This window comes from Oryctolagus cuniculus, chromosome 20 (assembly GCF_964237555.1).
Source record: "Oryctolagus cuniculus chromosome 20, mOryCun1.1, whole genome shotgun sequence".
In the NCBI taxonomy this organism is placed as follows: domain Eukaryota; kingdom Metazoa; phylum Chordata; class Mammalia; order Lagomorpha; family Leporidae; genus Oryctolagus; species Oryctolagus cuniculus.
Window position 1 is genome coordinate 45208443 of NC_091451.1, and position 20630 is coordinate 45229072.

A 20630-nucleotide genomic window follows, 5' to 3' on the forward strand; every position below is an offset into this window, starting at 1 on the left:
AGAGCCACTCCACCCCCCCATGCCTCACCCTTGTCCTGCTTTGTTTCCATTTTTACTGGAGTGTCCAGTTGGAATGGATGGGTGGACATGCAAATTCCTCCCCTTGTGGGTTGCCTCATCAGCAAGCAAAGGAAGGGTTGGGGTGTGAAGCCATCGTTGTCCAGGTAGGGATGAGGTGTGAAGCCATCATTGTCCAGGTAGGGATGAGGTGTGAAGCCATCATTGTCCAGGTAGGGGTGAGGTGTGAAGCCATTGTTGTCCAGGGAGGGATGGGGTGTGAAGCCATCGTTGTCCAGGTATGGTTGAGGTGTGAAGCCATCGTTGTCCAGGTGGGGATGAGGTGTGAAGCCATCGTTGTCCAGGGAGGGATGGGGTGTGACATCATCCGTCTCCAGGAAGGGATGGGGTGTGATGTCATCATTGTCCAGGTAGGGTTGAGGTGTGAAGCCATCGTTGTCCAGGTGGGGATGGGGTGTGAAGCCGTTGTTGTCCAGGGAGGGATGGGGTATGAAGCCATCGTTGTCCAGGGAGGGTTGAGGTGTGAAGCCATCGTTGTCCAGGTAGGGGTGGGGTGTGAAGCCATCATTGTCCAGGTAGGGGTGAGGTGTGAAGCCATTGTTGTCCAGGGAGGGATGGGGTGTGGAGCCATCGTTGTCCAGGTAGGGATGAGGTGTGAAGCCATCGTTGTCCAGGTAGGGATGAGGTGTGAAGCCATCATTGTCCAGGTAGGGATGAGGTGTGACATCATCAGTCTCCAGGAAGGGATGGGGTGTGAAGCCATTGTTGTCCAGGTAGGGTTGAGGTGTGAAGCCATCATGGTCCAGGTAGGGATAGGGTGTGAAGCCATCGTTGTCCAGGTAGGGATGAGGTGTGAAGCCATCATTGTCCAGGTAGGGTTGAGGTGTGAAGCCATCGTTGTCCAGGTGGGGATGGGGTGTGAAGCCGTTGTTGTCCAGGGAGGGATGGGGTGTGAAGCCATCATTGTCCAGGGAGGGATGGGGTGTGAAGCCATCGTGTCCAAGTAGGGATGAGGTATGAAGCCATCATTGTCCAGGTGGAGATGGGGTTTGAAGCCATCATTGTCCAGGGAGGGATTGTTCAGGTAGGGTTGAGGTGTGAAGCCATCGTTGTCCAGGGAGGGGTGAGGTGTGACATCATCGGTCTCCAGGAAGCCGCAGGTCTGTGCATGCAAGTGAGAGGTCTGGGGGCTCCTGTTATGTACCTGGGAAAGGAGACCTGCAGAAGCTGCAGGGGGCACAGACCACATGGCTGTCCCTGGGCCTGTGGGAGCCCACGCTGTGGTTGCAGATGTCCTGGCACAGCCCTGAAGTCACGGAGAAATGCTTCTAGCATACCAAGTGCAGGGCTCACGTGACTCCCCAGCCCCCAGCCTCGTGGATCCTTGCAGCCTGAACGTCTCTCTGACCCACCAGCGTCTGCCATCTGCTGCTGCCTTTGCCCCTGGAGCGGTTCCTGAATGAGCAGTGGATTCTGCACATGTTGGCTTCTCAGGTCAGCTCGCCCCTTGCAACATGTGACTCCAGGATGGCTCGAGGCAGTGATAGCTCCTAGCAGTGGCGGGGACAAGAGTGGCACCGTCGCTCTGTGACTTGAGGACGAGAAGCTGCAGGGCCAGGGCATCGCCTGGACAAGGCCAGGTATCCCCCACGGCAGACACACAGGTCAGGCAGAGCCTCCTGCCGGGGAAGAGCAAACAGGGAGCTGAGACGGAGGGCGGTGGATCATCCACACCGCCGAGACCAGCAGCCCTCTGAGGGCATCCCATTTCATCAGTGCCGTCCCAGCCTGGTCGGCAGGCTGCACAGAAGCCCCCCTCCCACCTCGCGCCATCCAACAGCCTCGAGGCTCCAGCTCCACCCCCAGGCCTTCTCCCGTCAGAGCTGCTGTGCGGCTCCGCCTTGAACACCTGCTGCATCCCCACCGTCGGTTTCCGCAGCAGAGCCCACGGCCAGCTGGGATCAGTGACGTCAGTCTCCGGGGCGTTGTGTTCCTGTTTCTTGTATCATGTTCTCCTGCTCTGCGAGGTCGTATTTGGCTGATGTACTTACCTAGCAGAACGTGTCATTTAAAAACATGGACAGGTGCAATTGAACTTAAATTCCAGTCTTTTAGGCCTGAACTGAAACAGTACCCAGTGCTCCTGCTTTCTTGGCCCTGGTAGGATTTGTAGATGGGGAAGTCACACAGCCATTGAGCACTTGCTTGAAAGAGCTAGAAAACGCGCCACACCTTCAGGAACCTAGTTTAACAGCTGTAGGAATACCTAACCAGTTATGACTACACGCGGTTTACTTCAGCTGTCGCGCAAGGCTTGATACCACAATGTGGTCTTTTTCTGGACTTGGGGTTTTGGGGTGTTGTTGTTGTTCAATCTTTCTTTCAATTATCTTAATATATGCAGTCAAAACCAAGCGTATTGCTTGGATTCCATAACTGGTCTGAGTTCTCACCATCAGTGCCACTCCTTCCTCGTTCCATGGAAGAAAAGGCAGGCGAGCTGGGCCCTGTGTTCAGCTGCACCGTGTTGAGCTGTGTCTTGCAGCTACACCCAGTCGGGAAGAAAGTGTTTCAGACAGATTTGGTTCAACTTTCTGAAAAGGTTAATGTAAAAGTTCCTATTTATAACTAGTCTTTGATTCTAGTCGGCTGTTGAGATGCCAGTTAAACAGTGTTGCCTGCCCTGGCAAGCAGTGGAAGGCACAGGGCTCACCGGGATGCTCCCTGCTGGGGGAGGGGCTCTGCAGAGCCTGGGACCCGCCTGGGCTGCCTCCCACGGCGGGCAGGGCTCACTCAGTAATTTCCAGGCCCACAACTGCTTCCAGGAGGGAAGGAAGGGAGCCGACCAGAACTGGCTTTGGTCAGAGCAGCTCACAGAACAGTCTGGATCAAAGGGAGGGGAGACAGGCTCTGCCTCTGTGTGGGGCGCACAGCACACTAGCAGGGAGGAATGGGATGGACGGTACCCAGCTTGTGGCTAAGCACCGCCCTTAGAGGTTACGGCCGAGCGGGTGACCACAGGCAGCCCCGGGCCTGCGGAGGGGCTGGCAGCGTGCTGGAGCAGAGATGTGACTTTCTGCACTTGCACTGTTTTAGGTATTTCAGATCAAAAAGTGAAGCGAAAAGGAACCTGCAGGTGGAGCTTTCTCAGGTACAGCACTCCTTAGTGGAGACGCTGCAGAGGTCTGAGAGCAGAACCGACAGGAACCCCTCCTTGTGACTGTGCCGCCACCCTGCTCGGCCCCGGGTTCCATCCCCATTCTCCTGTTACTGCGCTCCTGCCGCTGTTCTGCTTCCGGTGCCTGGGCCTGGGCCTCGGTCACCCTGCTCTGGCCCTGCAGCCCCGCACGCTGCCTTGCCCATTTCAGCTCCTTGACCCCTCCTTGAGAAGCAGCTCCCAGCTGTGGGTGTGTGACCCGCTCTTGACCTTGAGGGCCCCCGTCCATTTGTTACAGACAAGGAAGAGGAGACTGCAGCGTGATTGTGTTCAATCTTGCCAGACCTTCACCTTCGGCTTCCATCTGATAGGCAGGGACCTGTCCCCACACCGCTCTCACTTTGTGCAGGTGACTCTGCCGTGTGGGCTCAGACCCACTCTGGGAGCCGGGCCAGGCAGGAGCGTTGTCTATGGGAATCCTCTGCAGGGGCACAGCTTCCTTCTCCCGACACGTCCCCGTTCTGTCTCCTGTCCTCGGTTTAGTCAACAGATGGGTTCCAAGTCTGGCAGATGCTATGTGTAATCCTAGCACCAAGAATCCGGGACAAGTCTTGTCCCTGTGCTCAGGGTCCCATCTGGAAGGAGACAGGCCTACACAGGAGGTGGGGTGCAGGGCCCAGGAGCTCCCCACAGGCACAGCAGGCCTAGCAGGCCAGGGCTGCATAGGGGAGATGCTGGGGCCCAGGGCCAGGGTGTGAGTGGAGAAGTAGACAAGAGGTGTTCAGAAGAGACCGTCCATCCTTTGCAGGGACTGTGCTAAACATGGCAGACTCCAAAACTGAGCAAGCATCAGCTTACGTAGTAGGTTGCAGGGCAGTGGGCAGTAAATGGACAGGTAGAGGGGAGTGTGGTGATGGAGGGGCTCTGATAAAGCCAGCCGGGCAGGCTGAGGGGTCGAGTCAGGGGGCAAGCTTTTCTAGGTGCTTAACACGTTTCAAAATGAGGCCCTTGCCTGGAGAAAGGTGTGCAGCAGGTGGGTGAGCCCTCTGCCCTCCAGGCTGTGGGGTCACACCTGGGTTCCTACAGGGCCGCCTGGTACCAGTGAGCGGCTGCCCCCAAAGGGCGTCCCACACGGGTGTGCTCTCTGCCACCGGCCCCCCGCCCCTCCGTGTCTCAGGTCAGTGTCGGTCCTAACCAACACTTTGTTTTCTCTAGGTTTATTTATGAAACAGAGCATCACAATGGCATAGCAGAATTACTGGAAATACTGGGAAGGTGAGTCTGTGTGTGCCAGAAGGATCTAGAAGGAGCTGCGTCTTGGAGCCCAGCTCCCCTTTCCACGGGGCGAGGCAGCGAACGCTGCCCCCAGAAGAGTTCTGTGGAGTGCCACCCTGGCATCACAGCTCGCCCAGCGACATCCCCACCTGTGCTCCTGTGCGTGGCTTCTCCCTCCCTCTCCTCACATCATCTCTATGGATACACCATCGAAATGACTTCCTCAAGAACAGTGTTAAAATAGTGACATGAGCAGGTTAATACTGGAAGCCTGTGAGAAGAAGGGGTTGTACATACAGGATACTGAGTAAATCCAAATATTTCAAGTTGCTTTGATCTTAACAGATTTAAAAAAAAAAAAAAAAAAGCATTTCAGAAGTTCTATCATCTAAACCCAAGTAAAGTTTTTGCTGGTTTTTTTTTTTAATCAACCTATAGATTTTATGTTAGATTTTATGTTAGACCTCCAAGCCCGTTTGCCGAGCAGAACTCCGCAGGGTTCGTGGCAAGCGCCCTTGGAGCACTTCTGTCCGGGACCTTCCCAGGAACTGGGCCGCGGGGGAGCCTGCAGCAGAGGCGGGGTGGCTCCCTGCGGTGTCGGGAGGATCTTTCCTCATGGGACACGCCACCATCCGGGGGATCGGTGCTGCCTGGTGGTTCTGAGACGTGATGGGATGGGACATCAGTCCTCTCCGAGAGTCCTGGGTGTGGCTCGGGGGCTGCCCCCAGGTCACTGTATGACCTTGGGCAAGCTTCCCTATAAGTCGGGGAGACTCTGCACCTCCCTCGTGTGTGGCTGTCAGAGTGGGCGCACCGAGAAGTGCTGGGCGCAGGCCTCAGGGCCACTGTGCCGCTCTGCCTTCTCCCAGAAGCGGTGTACTGGGCAGCCTGTCACCGTGACCGGCCACCATGCCTGAGTGACGAGTAGTGGGGGACGGAGTTAGGAGTTGCTCCTCCTCCTCCCGCAGCCCCTGGGAACACTGACCAGCCTTTGCCTGATTATGACACCTGATGGATAAACTCAGAAGTCTGAGACAGAAACTTTAGAGTTTACAGGTGGCCGGCGCCACGGCTCAGTAGCTAATCCTCTGCCTGCGGCGCTGGCACACCGGGTTCTAGTCCCAGTCGGGGTGCCGGATTCTGTCCCGGTTGCTCCTCTTCCAGTCCAGCTCTCTGCTGTGGCCCGGGAAGGCAGTGGAGGATGGCCCAAGTGCTTGGGCCCTGCACCCCATGGGAGACTAGAAGTACCTGGCTCCTGCCATCGGATCAGCGCGGTGCGCCAGCTGCAGCGGCCATTGGAGGGTGAACCAACGGCAAAGGAAGACCTTTCTCTCTGTCTCTCTCTCTCACTGTCCACTCTGCCTGTCAAAATAAATAAATAAATAAATAATTTAGAGCTTACAGGTAGGACTTCCTTCCCTGGCAGAAGGGAACAGCTTTGATCCTTAACCAGCACCTCCTGCTCCAGCTTGTTCTCCACTGCCCACGCGGGAGGGCCGAGCCTGACTTCCTCCAGGAGGCCAGCGAGCGAGGCAGGGTGCTGGGTGTGGGAGACGCCCCCAGGAGGCCATGATCGAGGCATGATGCTGGGTGTGGGAGACACCCCAGGAGGCCAGTGAACAGGGAGGGTGCTGAATATGGGGGAGACGCCCCAGGAGGCCAAGAGCGAGGGAGGGTGCTGGGTGTGGGGGAGACGCCCCAGGAGGCCAAGAGCGAGGGAGGGTGCTGGGTGTGGGGGAGACGCCCCAGGAGGCCAAGAGCGAGGCAGGGTGCTGGGTGTGGAGGAGACGCCCCCAGGAGCTCCTGCTGTTCTAGCGTCCCCCTGTCAGTGCAGTTTTTAAGTGACCTCACAGCTAGAAGGGAGACATGGCTAAGCTTCCCTGAAGGCATTTCATTCTTCATGTCTACTGAGGTTCTCGTTTCTCTGAAACATTCCACCTGCTGGGCTCTCATGTGGAAAACAAAGTAAGAGAAAAACCCCAAACTGTTTGTAATCTGCAATTTGTAAATACTCAAACCTCGAATCTTTTTTATTTTTTGCAGTATAATTAATGGATTTGCCTTACCACTCAAAGAAGAGCACAAGATTTTCTTACTGAAGGTGTTGTTACCTTTGCACAAAGTGAAGTCCCTGAGTGTCTACCACCCCCAGGTGAGGGCGGGCGGGGACCGCTGCTGCTGGGACAGCGAGTCAGCCTAGAAGGGCGGGCGGGGACCGCTGCTGCTGGGACAGCGAGTCAGCCTAGAAGGGCGGGCGGGGACCGCTGCTGCTGGGACAGCGAGTCAGCCTAGAAGGGCGGGCGGGGACCGCTGCTGCTGGGACAGCGAGTCAGCCTAGAAGGGCGGGCCGGGGACCGCTGCTGCTGGGACAGCGAGTCAGCCTAGAAGGGCGGGCCGGGACCGCTGCTGCTGGGACAGCGAGTCAGCCTAGAAGGGTGTGTTTCGAGTTACATCATTGACTTTGGTAACGAGGCTCTGCCAGTAATTGAAAGGATAAGAAGGTAAAGCAAGATTGCTTTTACGGAGTTCAGAGGGGAGGGCATTTGGCACAGGGGTCAAGATACCACCTGGGGGGACACGCGCATCCCATACCCAAGTGCCTGGGGTCAGTCCCAGCTCTGCCCTGGGAGGCAGCAGTGATGGCTCCAGTGTTCGGGCCCTGCCACCCACATGGCAGACAGGACGGAGCGCCCAGCTCCTCACTTCCTCTGGGCCCAGCCCTGGCTGTTGCAGGCATTTAGGGAATGAACTAGCAATGGAAGAGTCAGTCTCTCTCTCTCTGCCTTTCAAATAAATAATTTTTCTTTAATTTCAGAAAAAATTTCTGGAAGGCAGAATTTTAAATGAGTTTTAACTTCTCAAAGGAAAATTACCTAATACCTTAGAGAAAAATCTGAGAGTTCCATGCCAAATTAAATGACATAGGAAAACATCTTTTTAAAAACCTGTGGACTGGGCCGGCGCCGTGGCTCACTAGGCTAATCCTCCGCCTAGCGGCGCCGGCACACCGGGTTCTAGTCCCGGTCGGGGCGCTGGATTCTGTCCCGGTTGCCCCTCTTCCAGGCCAGCCCTCTGCTGTGGTCAGGGAGTGCAGTGGAGGATGGCCCAGGTGCTTGGGCCCTGCACCCCATGGGAGACCAGGAAAAGCACCTGGCTCCTGGCTCCTGCCATCGGATCAGCGCGGTGCGCCGGCCACAGCGCGCCGGCCGCGGCGGCCATTGGAGAGTGAACCAACGGCAAAGGAAGACCTTTCTCTCTGTCTCTCTCTCTCACTGTCCACTCTGCCTGTCAAAAAAATAAATAAATAAAAAATAATAATAAAAAATAAAAAAAAATAATAAAAAAAACCTGTGGACTGGCCGGCGCCGCAGCTCAATAGGCTGATCCTCCGCCTTGCAGCGCCGGCACACCGGGTTCTAGTCCTGGTCGGGGTGCCAGATTCTGTCCCGGTTGCCCCTCTTCCAGGCCAGCTCTCTGCTGTGGCCAGGGAGTGCAGTGGAGGATGGTCCAAGTGCTTGGGCCCTGCACCCCAGGGGAGACCAGGAAAAGCACCTGGCTCCTGCCTTCAGATCAGCGCGGTGCGCCGGCCGTGGCGGCCATTGGAGGGTGAACCAACGGCAAAGGAAGACCTTTCTCTCTGTCTCTCTCACTGTCCACTCTGCCTGTCAAAAAAAAAAAAAAAAAAAAAAAAACACCTGTGGACTGGGGCCAGCACTGTGGTGTAGCAGGTAAAGCCGCCGCCTACATCCCATATGGGCGCCGGTTCGAGACCTGGCTGCTCCACTTCCGATCCAGCTCTCAGCTGTGCCCTGGAAAAGCAGTAGAAGATGGCCCAAGTCCTTGGGCCCTGTACCCACATGGGAGACCCATAAGAAGGTCCTGGCTCCTGGCTTCAGATCGGCCCATCTCTGGCCACTGCAGTCAACTGGGGAGTGAACCAGCGGATGGAAGACCTCTCCATCTCTCTGTCCCTCTCTCTCTCTCTCTCTCCCTCTCTCCCTCTCTCCCTCTCTCCCTCTCTCTCCCTCTCTTCTCTTTGTGTAACTCTGACTTTCATATAAACAAATAAATCTTAAAAAAAACCTGTGGACGTGGGGTGGGGCACAGTGCTGAAGATGCCACTTGGGCCACCCGCATCCCATATCCGAGTGCCTGGGTTCAAGTCCCAGTACCACTTGCAGCTCCAGCTTCCTGCTGATGTCGACCCTGGGAGCAGCAAAACTTGAGCACTAACGTTCCTGCCACTCCCATGGGGGAGCCCGACAGTGCCACACCCTGGCCCAGCACTGGCTGTCGTAGGCATCTGGGGAGTGAACCCATGGATGGAAGGTTGGTCCCTTCCTCCATCCCTCTCCCCTCTGCCCCTCTATGTATCTGTGTGTGTATCTGTCTTTGTCAAAGTCTGTCTTTCAAATAAATATAAGTGAAAAAAAATTCTAAAAGCTTGGATTTTTCTTTTGAGAAGAAGAGAGCTACTATCTGCTGTTCACTCCCCAAATTCCTGCAATGGCCAGGCTGAAGATGGGAGCCAGAAGTCAATCCAGGTCTCCTGAGTGGATGGCAGAAGTCCAGTTACCTGGGGCCAGCGCTGTGGCTCAGCAGGTTAAGCTGCCATCCACAGTGCCAACGTCCCACATGGACACCAGGTCAAGCCCCAGATGCTCCACTTCTAATCCAGCTCCCTGTTAACGTGCCTGGGAAGGCAGCAGAGAATGGCCCAAGTCCTTACACCCCTGCACTTGCGTGGGAGACCTGGATGAAGCTCCTGGCTCCTGTTGCAGCCATCTAGGGATTGAACCAGCAGATGGAAGATCTCCCTCTCTCTCTCTTTCCCTCTCTCTCTCTCTCTCTGTAATTATAATAATAAAATCTTAAATTTTATTATTCAAATAAGGTAAAATGAAGCTTTAGAAAAAGAAGCCCTATTGCTTGAGCCACTATTGCTGCCTGCCAGTTTGCATTTGCAGGAAGCTGGAGTCAGGGGCCAGAGGCAGGTGTTGACTCAGGCATTTTGATATGGGATGCAGGCATCTTAACCACAAGACCAGACACCCAGCCGTAAAAAGCCGGGAATTTTTAGAACTGGACTCTGCACTTTCACTGAAATATTGCTCAGCTGTGGTTGCTAACTGATGAGGCGCTGCGTTTACCTAGGAGGCTTGGTCTCTCTCTCAGGTTCAGGCAGAGCTCAGGCTGCGCTGACTGCAGCGTGCTGAAGGGTGAGGGAGGCCCCGCCCCGTCCGCAGCCGTTACCTTCGTCCCCTGAGCTGTGCTGGGGCTGGCACTAGCAGGCACACCACAGTGTACGCTCCAGACGGGGCTGGCACTAGCAGGCACGCCACAGTGTGCGCTCCAGACGGCCTGAGTTTGTGGCAAGGGATGAATTCCAGGAAGTATAGCCTTTAATTGGTTCTAATGACTTAGGCTTCCTGGGCTGTATTTGACCTCCCTTCTCTGGGTGCCAGTGACTAGGAATATCTTTGCATCCAGCCAGATTGTTACCATGTTCAGAGTACGAAAGAAATTAATGGTTAGTACAAGATGGAGCCAGGTTTTCAGTGTTTTTTCCCAGCTGCTAGATTACAAGTTCATCACGGTCTCCAGGTGGACCACAGGAAACCCGTCACACTGGTCTGACGCGGTGCAGGCGTTGGTCTAAAGGACGCGTCCTGTTCACTGTTTTTAGCTTCCTATCGCCAGTTAACAGGGAGCGTCAGTCCCGGGGTCCCTCCCTGCTGGGGGCCCACCAGGCCACAGGCGGCTTACCCTGGGGCCAGCAGCGCAGTCACGTCAGGCCCTTGCCCTGCCAAGGACCGCGTTCTAGAAGAGACACAGCCGCGTGTCCACGTGAAATGCAGCACTAACGCTCTCCTCTGCTTCCTTGCAGCTGGCCTACTGTGTCGTGCAGTTTCTAGAGAAGGACAGCACCCTCACGGAACCAGTAAGCGCTCGCTCTCGCTCTGCTCTTTCTCTCCTGGCCCACACTGCGCCAGTGCAGACTGCCCAGGTGCTCTCAGGCAGGGTTTTCCTCTGGCATGGCAGTCGGGTGAACACTGGCTCCGTCCGTGTGTTACAGTGCGCAGAGTGTGGTCATTTTAACTGTGGGGATCCTTATTGCAGTGCTCATACGTCATGACATGGCCGCCCTCCTCACCACACAAGGCAGCAGCACGGTGCCTCCGGCTCTGTCGCGCCTAGCTTCAGCCGGAGCGAGAGCCTGAGCTGCGTGTGGTGCTAAGGGGGCTTTGTAACCTCAGATTCTTGCCAGCTTAGACTGGTCAGAGTCACGGATGTTGGATTCCAACAACCCCATTTTGGATTTCTAATTTCTTTGGTATTTTATCTATGTCAAAAATATAAGGGAGGGCTGGCGCCGCGGCTCACTAGGCTAATCCTCCGCCTTGCGGCGCCGGCACACCGGGTTCTAGTCCCAGTCAGGGCACCGGAGTCTGTCCCGGTTGCCCCTCTTCCAGGCCAGCTCTCTGCTGTGGCCAGGGAGTGCAGTGGAGGATGGCCCAGGTGCTTGGGCCCTGCACCCCATGAGAGACCAGGAGAAGCACCTGGCTCCTGGCTTCGGATCAGCGCGGTGCGCCGGCCGCAGCAGCCATTGGAGGGTGAACCAACGGCAAAGGAAGACCTTTCTCTGTTTCTCTCTCTCACTGTCCACTCTGCCTGTCAAAAAAAAAAAAAAATGCAAGGGCTTTTTGTAGCGTAGATTAACCAAATCTGGCATTTGAATATACGTTTACTGACTTATAATTCACTTACCATGTAATTCATCTGTTTAAATTACACATTCAGTGGTTGCTGGTGTATTAGGTTAACTTTTTAATTGTGATAAAAGATAACGTGAAAGTTGTCATTTTGACGATTTGACACGTGAAATTCTGCGGCATTAATTACATGCACAGTGCTGTGCGGCCATTCCACTGTGGTCGTCCCAAATAGAAACTCTATAGACACGAAGGTGCACCTCCCCACCTCGCCTGCCCCCACCCCTGCCAACCTGTAACCCACCTTCTGACGGTGACGACTTTAGGTTCCTCATGCAAGTGCAGTTATGAAGTCTGTCTCCTTTTGTGCCTGACAAATTTTGCTGGTGTAACAGCTCGTAAGGCTCCTCCTTGCTGTCTCGGGGATCAGAGCTTTGTGCCGTGTTGTAGCTGAATCGTGTTCCTCGGGGCGCAGAGACTGTACCTGCTGATCCCTGTGTCCGTGGATGGACACTGGCTGTCCCACCTTTTAGCTTCCTGAATACTGCTGCTGTGAACATGGTGTGTGTACACACGCTGTTCAGCTTCCTGGCTTCAGTCACCCAGAAGTGGGATTGCTGCACTCCGGGGCCACCGTGTGTTCAGCTCCCCAAGCAGCCCCGTCCTGCCGCCCACAGCCACTGTACGTTTCGCTTGCCCACCAGCAGCGTCCTGCACTTCCATTTCCTCTCCCTCCTCACCAACGCTTATTTTCCATTCCTTTTTTTTAAGAGTCATTTTATTTTATTTGAAAGGCAGAGTTCCAGAATGAGAGAGGGAGGGACAGAGAAAGAGAGAGAGAGAGAGCGCGCGCTTCCATCTGTTGGTTCACTCCCCAAATGACTTCAACGACGGGCTGGGCCAGGCTGAAGTCAGGAGTCAGGAGCTTCTTCCAGGTCTCCGAGGTGGGTGCAGGGGCCCAAGTACTCAGACCATCCTCCACTGCTCTCAGAGGCGCATTAGCAGAAGCTGGGTCAAAGTGGAGCAGCCGGGACTGAAACCCACGCCCATATGGGATGCCGGCACTGGCGGTGGTGGCGTAACCCACTGCACCACAACGCTGGAAGCCCTCCGTCTTTTTTTTTTTTTTTTTTTTTAAGGAAAAATGTCTCTTTAAATCCATTGCCCGTTTTATTGATTGGATTGTTTTTCATTATTGAGTAACAAAAGTAAGCAGTTGTAAGTTCCCATCTAAATGTTTGGATACTCTTGGATAGGTTGCTATAAGAATAGGACAGAGAGGCCGGCGCCGTGGCTCACTAGGCTAATCCTCCGCCTTGCGGCGCCGGCACACCAGGTTCTAGTCCCGGTCAGGGCGCCGGATTCTGTCCCGGTTGCCCCCCTTCCAGGCCAGCTCTCTGCTGTGGCCAGGGAGTGCAGTGGAGGATGGCCCAGGTGCTTGGGCCCTGCACCCCATGGGAGACCAGGAAAAGCACCTGGCTCCTGGCTCCTGCCATTGGATCAGCGCGGTGCACCGGCCGCAGCGCACCGGCCGCGGCGGCCATTGGAGGGTGAACCAACGACAAAGGAAGACCTTTCTCTCTCTCTCTCTCACTGTCCACTCTGCCTGTCAAAAAAAAAAAAAAAAAAAAAAGAATAGGACAGAGAGCCAGGGCTGTGGCGTAGTAGGCTAAGCCTCGACCTACAGTGCTGGTTCAAGTCCCAGCTGCTTTTCTGATCCAGCTCTCTGCTATGGCCTAGGAAAGCAGTGGAAAATGGCCCAAGTGCTTGGGCCCCTACACCCACATGGGAGACCAGGAAGAAGCTCCTAATTTCAGATTGGCCCAGCTCTAGCCGTTGTGGCCATTTGGGGAGTGAACCAGCAGATAGGAGACCTTTCTCTCTCTCTCTCCCTCTCTCTTTCTGTTTTTATTTTTTATTTTATTTTATTTTATTTTATTTTTTTTTTGACAGGCAGAGTGGACAGTGAGAGAGAGAGAGAGAGAGAGAGAGAGAGAGAGAGAAAGGTCTTCCTTTTGCCATTGGTTCAGCCTCCAGTGGCTCGCTGCCAGCGCGCTGTGGCCGGCGCACTGCGCTGATCCAATGGCAGGAGCCAGGTACTTATCCTGGTCTCCCATGGGGTGCAGGGCCCAAGCACTTGGGCCATCCTCCACTGCACTCCTGGGCCATAGCAGAGAGCTGGCCTGGAAGAGGGGCAACCGGGACAGAATCCGGTGCCCCGACCGGGACTAGAACCCAGTGTGCCAACGCCGCAAGGTGGAGGATTAGCCTAGTGAGCCGCGGCGCCGGCCTCCCTCTCTTTTTCTGTAACTCTGCCTCTCAGATAAATAAATAAAATCTTTAAAAAACCGGGAACACGAGCCGGCACTTTGGTGTAGCTGGTAAAGCCACCACCTGCAGTTCCAGCATCCCACATGGGCACTGGTTCAAGACCCGGCTGCTCTACTTCCAATCCAGCTCTCTGCTATGGCCTGGGAAAGTGGTAGAAGATGGCCCAAGTACTGGGCCCCTGCACCCACATGGGAGACCTGGAGGAAATTCCTGGATTCCTGGCTCCTGGCTTTGGATTGGCCCAGCTCCAGCCATTATGGCCATTTAGGGAGTGAACCAGCAGATGGAAGTGCGCTCTCTCTCTCTCTCTCTCTCTGGTTCTGCCTCTCTGTAACTCTGCCTTTCAAATAATTAAATAAATAAATAAATAAATCTTCATTCCACTCAGTACCTGGACGAGGAAGCTGCAGATGCACACATACCTCCACTCTTAGCTTCCTGCTGCAAAGATGACACTGGAGTGCTCTTCTGGCCACAGGGAGCAGATTTTAGTTTTCTGTGCATTGAAGACATTCAGGCACTCTCCTCAACACGTTCCTTCCCGAGAGTTCCTGTCTTCTGAAGGCATGCGGGAGGGCCACTCTTCCTCCTTCAGCACTGGGACCTGGGTGCAGGCTGCTGCACAGCTGTGCATGCCCAGCATACTGGGTGCTGCACCCTGGGTCCTGCCTGGGAGCTGAGACAGTGGCTCCGTGATGCTGCGCCGAGGCTCAGTGGCTGCCCAGAGAAGCAGCCCGCACCTGTGCGGTGTGTGAGGGACTCTGCCGGCTTTGCCCGCACCTGTGCGGTGTGTGAGGGAGTCTGCCGGCTTTGCCCGCACCTGTGCGGTGTGTGAGGGAGTCTGCCGGCTTTGCCCGCACCTGTGCGGTGTGTGAGGGACTCTGCCGGCTTTGCCCGCACCTGTGCGGTGTGTGTGACTCTGCCGGCTTTGCCCGCACCTGTGCGGTGTGTGTGACTGCCGGCTTTGCCCGCACCTATGCGGTGTGTGTGAATCTGCCGGCTTTGCCCGCACCTGTGCGGTGTGTGAGGGAGGCTGCCGGCTTTGCCCGCACCTGTGCGGTGTGTGAGCGAGGCTGCCGGTTTACCTTGTACCTGCTACAGATGCCTCTTTAGGGTCATTGCACTTTTTAGGCACTATGACAGCTAAATTCTAGAGAGATTGTTAATCTACACTGCCTGAGTGAAATCCAGTGTCATGTATTGACTGCTGAGTTCGGGGTCAGACATCAGGAAGCTGCCACATATGAGCAGCGAGGAACCGTCCGTGGAATCTCTTTCTAGCTGTCTTGGGTGAGGAATACAACATCCGGCACCCAGAACCCCCTGCAGCCTGATGGGATGTGACCCGCAGGGAGCCGGCGGCACAGACGCAGAGCGGCAAGCGGTGCTCGCCAGGCTGCCCCCTGCACGCTCGCTGTGCACCACACACCCTCCCACACTGTGGCACCACAGGTGTGCACTCATGGAGCCAGTGCAGCTCCCCTGGCTGTGGGTTAGGTCAGCTCGGTTCCCATCACTCCTTTCATTATGGTATATTTTACCATATATTTTATCATGGTACAATCACCATATACGCACACAGGGATGCACATTTGTGTGGAAATATGTATGTGGGGTCCTTCCAGAAGTTCATGGAAACACGCATTCTCTTTTAATTCCATTTTCCCACCGACTCTGAAAGCGGTTCATTTGAGAAAGAGCCCGCAGCTGCGCGTGCGCTGCCAGCTGTTCAGAGCTCGCGACTCCACACTCAAGTGTGCGTGGCCGTGTGCTGGGGCTCTCACCAGGCAGAGGACTCGCTCCCTGTTCCCACTGCTCCCATTCTCTCTCAACTCTGCCGGCTTGTTCATCTTTTTTTAAGGAACTCTTAGTGAAACTGGTGGTTGATCAGCGAGTGGAACGTGTGAATTTAGACCATGGATCTAAAGCACATAAAATTTGACCTGTTTCTCATAGAAACCACTGGTGACTGACTCAGCGTTCCTTCTCCAAGGGAGACAGCCCAGCTTGCTCCGTGGCTGGGCCGCGGGGACCCCTCCCTGGAGATGCAGACCCCCCCCCCCACTCTGTAGATGTGGGCCCGAGGCATCACTGTTCTGTCCTGTCTTCCCTAGGTGGTGATGGCACTCCTCAAATATTGGCCAAAGACTCACAGTCCAAAAGAAGTCATGTTCTTAAACGAATTAGAAGAAATATTAGACGTCATCGAACCTTCCGAGTTTGTGAAAATCATGGAGCCCCTGTTCCGGCAGCTGGCCAAGTGCGTCTCCAGCCCGCACTTCCAGGTAGGCGGGGCTCGGGGAGGGAGAACCAGGCGTTCCGCTTCGGCCACGACAGGACTCGGCGCGCAGCCGGGTGTGGCGTGCTGCTGTGTAACCGAAAGGTGGAGATGCGAGTTTTCCCCTCAGTTGGCCCTCGGGGTCGAGGTGCTGAGATGCACTTGGACATCTTGTCGCCGTCAGGGAAAGCGTCTTTCTCTGTAAGACTCGTGGGAAACGGCTCCTCTGCCCAGCGTCTTTGACCTCAAGGCAGTGCACTCCCCGTCCGTAAAACCTTACTTTCTGAAAGCGAGCAGCAACAGGTAATGGAAACCAGCTCGGAATGGTCTCCCTTCCTGAGCCGTTCACGCCTGGCAGCACGTAAGCTCATCCACTTCTTGACCCTTTAAAAATTCATCATCTACCAAATTGCTGTCTGAGGACGACTGTGACCCCCTTCCCGTCCTCTTCCTGACTTCCTCTGCAGCCCTCCGCAGGTCCCAGCCCCTCCGCAGGTCCCAGCCCCTCTCCCGAGGCGTTCCCTGGGCCTCTGCAGCCTGCCTGCTCCTCTGACTCCAGCCGCTAGCCTCTGGCATCCGGTGCTCTGTGATCAAGATAAAGGTGTAAAAGACAAGCACGACTTAGAGGTGTCCTGGGAGGCGGTGACGGCAGGCTCCGAGAAACCCTTCCAGAGGCAGATAGCAAACCAACGGAAGGCAGTCCTCACGACCAACAGAGTTAAGACAGAGACGCACAGCCGATGGCAGAGCTCGGTGGGGCAGGGCTCCGACAGGTCCAGCTTGGGCTGAGGAAGGGCACGGCTTACGGCATCGTCTCCTCCACTGCCGAGAGTTCTTAGGTTAGAGGTGTCTGAGCTCCCACCCAAGGAACCAGGCAAGGGAGCTTGTGTCTGGCAGGCTTGTGTCTGGTGTGAGCTGTGTGTCATTTCCTAGACAAGGCGGGGATCAGCACTCCAGGGCACAGCCAAGCAGCAGCCCACAGCGGCAGGCGCCCACCAGGCCTCTGCCCAGGTGAACAGGTCGCCATTGGCACAAGTGGTATGTCCTTCCATAGGACACAACCAAGGACACAGCCACACCACGCTTTTTTTTTTTTTTTTTTTTAAGATTTATTTATTTAGTTGAACGGCAGAGTTACAGAGAGACAGAGGCAGAGAGCGCTCTTGCATCCACTGGTTCACTCCCCAAATGGTGGCAATGGCTGGGGCTGGGCTGATCTGAAGCCAGGAGCCAGGAGCTTTGTACAGTTGTCACTCATGGGTGCAGGGCTCAAACACATGAGCCATCTTCTGCTGCTTTCCCAGGCCGTTAACAGAGAGCTGGATTGGAAGTGGAGCAGCCGGGACAAGAACCGGCACCCATGTAGAATGCCGGCGCTGCAGGCAGTGGCTTTACCCACTGCGCTACAGTGTCAGCCCCCACAGCTCGCTTCTAATCAAGCATGTACAGGAGAGAACGCCATGTGGGGAAGTGGGCAGCCAGGAGGTCCTGCTGCTGCCAAGATGAGCGTGAGTCAAGGCCCTGCCCCATGGGCACCCTCCACCCAGCACAGAGCGAGAGGAGCCTGGGACAGGCCGGCGCCTGGCTGGATGCTCTCAGGACAGCCTGGCCGTGCTGCACTCCCTGCCGCCGCTCTGCCTCTTCTCTGCCCTGGTGAGCACAGGGTGGCGCCCACTTCCGGAAGACCCAGGTCAGTCCCAGGGATATTCCAGGAAGTCTTACAGGTTCGTGCACGTGAGGCCAGCTCCACCTTCATCGTAGGTTATGCTGTCACCAAACAAGAGAGGCTGAAGAACATCTCAAAGCATTAAGCATCTGAAGTGTTAGTTTCTTTTTTTAATTTTTTATTAATTCTATTAATTTTTAATTAATTAATTTTATTGATTTTAATTTTTTGATTTAATTTTAGTTGTCTCATGGAACCATCAGAAGCCATGGTGGTCCATCACTTTTTTAAAAAAGATTTATTTTGTTTTTAATTTATTTATTGTCTCTCCCAGAGAGGGAGAGACAGAAGGGTCTTCACTCCCTAAATGGCCACAATGGCCAGAGTTGGGCCAATCCAAAACCAGGACCAAGAGCCGGGAGCCTCTTCTGGGTCTCCCACATGCATGCAGGGGCCCAAGCACTGGGGCGCCTTCCACTTCCAGGCCACAGCAGAGCTGGATCAGGAGGAGGAGCAGCTGGGACACAAACCAGCACCCATACGGGATGCCGGCACCACAGGCGGAAGCTTAGCCTACTGTACCATGATGCCAGCCCCTCTGTTTTCTTTATTTTATTCTAGTTGTGCATGTTTTGGGGTACAGTGTGATAACTTGATACAGGCATATGATGTGAAGTGATCAAATCAGGGTTTGGTTGACAGGTAGTACTTGTGCACATCTATGGTGTACAGTGAGATTTTAGTACATGTATACTGATCGAATGCATTGGCGCAACATTTGTTCCTCTACCAGTTCATAAAATGTGTACAAGGTCATGTGCACTGGGCCACGGGCTGTGCTGCAGCAAGTAGAACTCCCTCCTTTCTGGCCAGCTCCCTGACCCTGCCTGCAGCCCCCGCCCCTCCCACCTGCCAACCCAGGAACCACTGCCGCGACTTCAAATTGGGCTTTTCCTTCAGCCTCCCCATGGGAGATCGCACAGCACCTGTCGCTCCATTTACTACAGTGTCCTCCACTTCATCCACGTTCCTGGGAGTGACAGGGTGTCTCCTTCTTATGGCTAACGAGTATCCCATGTGTGTTTGCTCCACACTTCACCCAGGTGTCCATTGGTGGACTCCGAGGTGACTGCGTGTGGTGACTGTTGCTGGCAGTGCAGCAGTGCATGTGGGTGTGCAGGCGCCGCCTCTGCGTGGACAGGAGCTCCTGGCTCCTGGCTTCGGACCAGCGCAGCACCGGCCGTAGCAGCCATTTTGGGAGAGAACCAGCAGAAGGAAGACCTTTCTCTCTGTCTCTCTCACTGTCTGTAACTCTACCTGTCAAATCAATAAATAAAAAAAAGAAGTTATCAGAAAATCTTTTCCTATGATGGGATGCTTTCAGTGGCTCATCTTCATTCTTGGTGTAAATTTTGATGATTCATTTCATGGTGTGCACGTCTCCCTTTATGGCACAGAATCTGATGATGATCAGGCATGACTCTACCTCACTGATTCTCAGTATGTTTTTCTATAAAATGTAAACAGTCGTCAGCCTGCTGGGTCATCACATAGCTCTGTTAGTGTCTTGGGAAACTCCAGTACTATTCTCCATGATGGCTGTACTAATGACTCCCTCTCAGCAGTGCACCACACCCCCACCACGTGGACAGTGCACATCCCCCAATAGTGCACCACGTCCCTCCCCCTTGTGGCCAGTGCACATCCCACCAACATGCACCACGCCCCTCCCCAACACAACCAGTGCACATCCCCCAACAGGGCACCACACCCCTCCCCCCACATGGCCAGTGCACACACCCCCCAACAGGGCACCACGCCCCTCCCCAACACAACCAGTGCACACCCCCCCAACTGGGCACCACGCCCCTCCCCAACACAACCAGTGCACACCCCCCCAACAGTGCACCACGTCCCTCCCCCCACATGGCCAGTGCACACCCCCCCAACAGTGCACCACACCTCCTTCCCCCACATGGCCAGTGCACACCCCCCCAACAGTGCACCATGCCTCTCCCCCCACATGGCCAGTGCACACCCCCCAACAGTGCACCACGTCCCTCCCCCCACAGGAAAAGTGCACCCCTCCCAACAGTGTACCACGCCCCTCCCCCCACATGGCCAGTGCACATCCCCCAACAGGGCACCACGTCCCTCCCCCACGTGGCCAGCATTTGTTTTTCTCCTTTTCATCGTAGCCTTTCTAACCTGGGGTAAGATGATACCTCATTGTTTGTATTTCCCTGATGTCTAATGATCTTTAGGCGTTTTTCATAAATTTGTTGTAAACTTCAATCTCTTCTTTTGAGAAGTGTCCATTTGATTTGTGTCACTTGCCTATTTTTAATTGGGTTGTCTTTGTGTTACTGAGTTTTTTAATTTCTTATATATTCTTTTTTTTTTAAACAGGCAGAATTAGACAGTGAGAGAGAGAGACAAAGAGAAAGGTCTTCCTTTCCATTGGTTCACCCCCCAAATGGCTGCTGCAGCCAGCGCGCTGCACTGATCCAAAGCCAGGAGCCAGGTGCTTCCCCCTGGTCTCCCATGCAGGTGCAGGGCCCAAGGACTTGGGCCATCCTCCACTGCCTTCCCGGGCCACAGCAGAGAGCTGGACTGGAAGAGGAACAACTGGGACAGAATCCGGCGCCCCAACCGGGACTAGAACCTGGGGTGCCGGCACCACAGGCAGAGGATTAGCCAAGTGAGCCATAGCACTGGCCTTAATTTCTTATGTATTCTTTTTTTTTTTTTTTTTTTTTTTGACAGGCAGAATTAGACAGTGAGAGAGAGAGACAGAGAGAAAGGTCTTCCTTTCCGTTGGTTCACCCCCCCTAATGGCCGCTACAGCCGGCACGCTGTGGCCAGCGCGCTGCAGATCCGAAGCCAGGAGCCAGGTGCCTCCTCCTGGTCTCCCATGAGGGTGCAGGGCCCAAGCACTTGGGCCATCCTCCACTGCACTCCTGGGCCACAGCAGAGAGATGGACTGGAAGAGGAGCAACCGGGACAGAATCCGGCACCCCAACCAGGGCTAGAACCCGGGGTGCTGGCGCCACAGGCGGAGGATTAGCCTAGTGAGCCACGGTGCTGGCCTTAATTTCTTATATATTCTTGATTTAAACTTTTATTTTCTAATTAAGGCTTAAAAGGATTACTCTGAAATATATTTATGGCTAAATGGATAGATGCTATTAT

The 20630-nt window shown here is 54.9% G+C and overlaps 1 protein-coding gene across 16 annotated transcripts in view; it reads left to right on the plus strand.

Annotated features, from left to right (window-relative positions):
• The window catches only part of PPP2R5C (protein phosphatase 2 regulatory subunit B'gamma), a 163000-nt gene that overhangs the window by 124341 nt on the left and 18029 nt on the right, over positions 1-20630 (plus strand). For 13 of the 16 annotated variants that reach the window (XM_051834796.2, XM_051834798.2, XM_051834800.2 and 10 more), the window contains 4 exon segments: positions 4391-4450; positions 6494-6602; positions 10338-10391; positions 15609-15779. In XM_051834796.2, coding sequence (XP_051690756.1) covers positions 4391-4450; positions 6494-6602; positions 10338-10391; positions 15609-15779 — 394 coding nt within the window. 16 annotated transcript variants of the gene reach the window in all.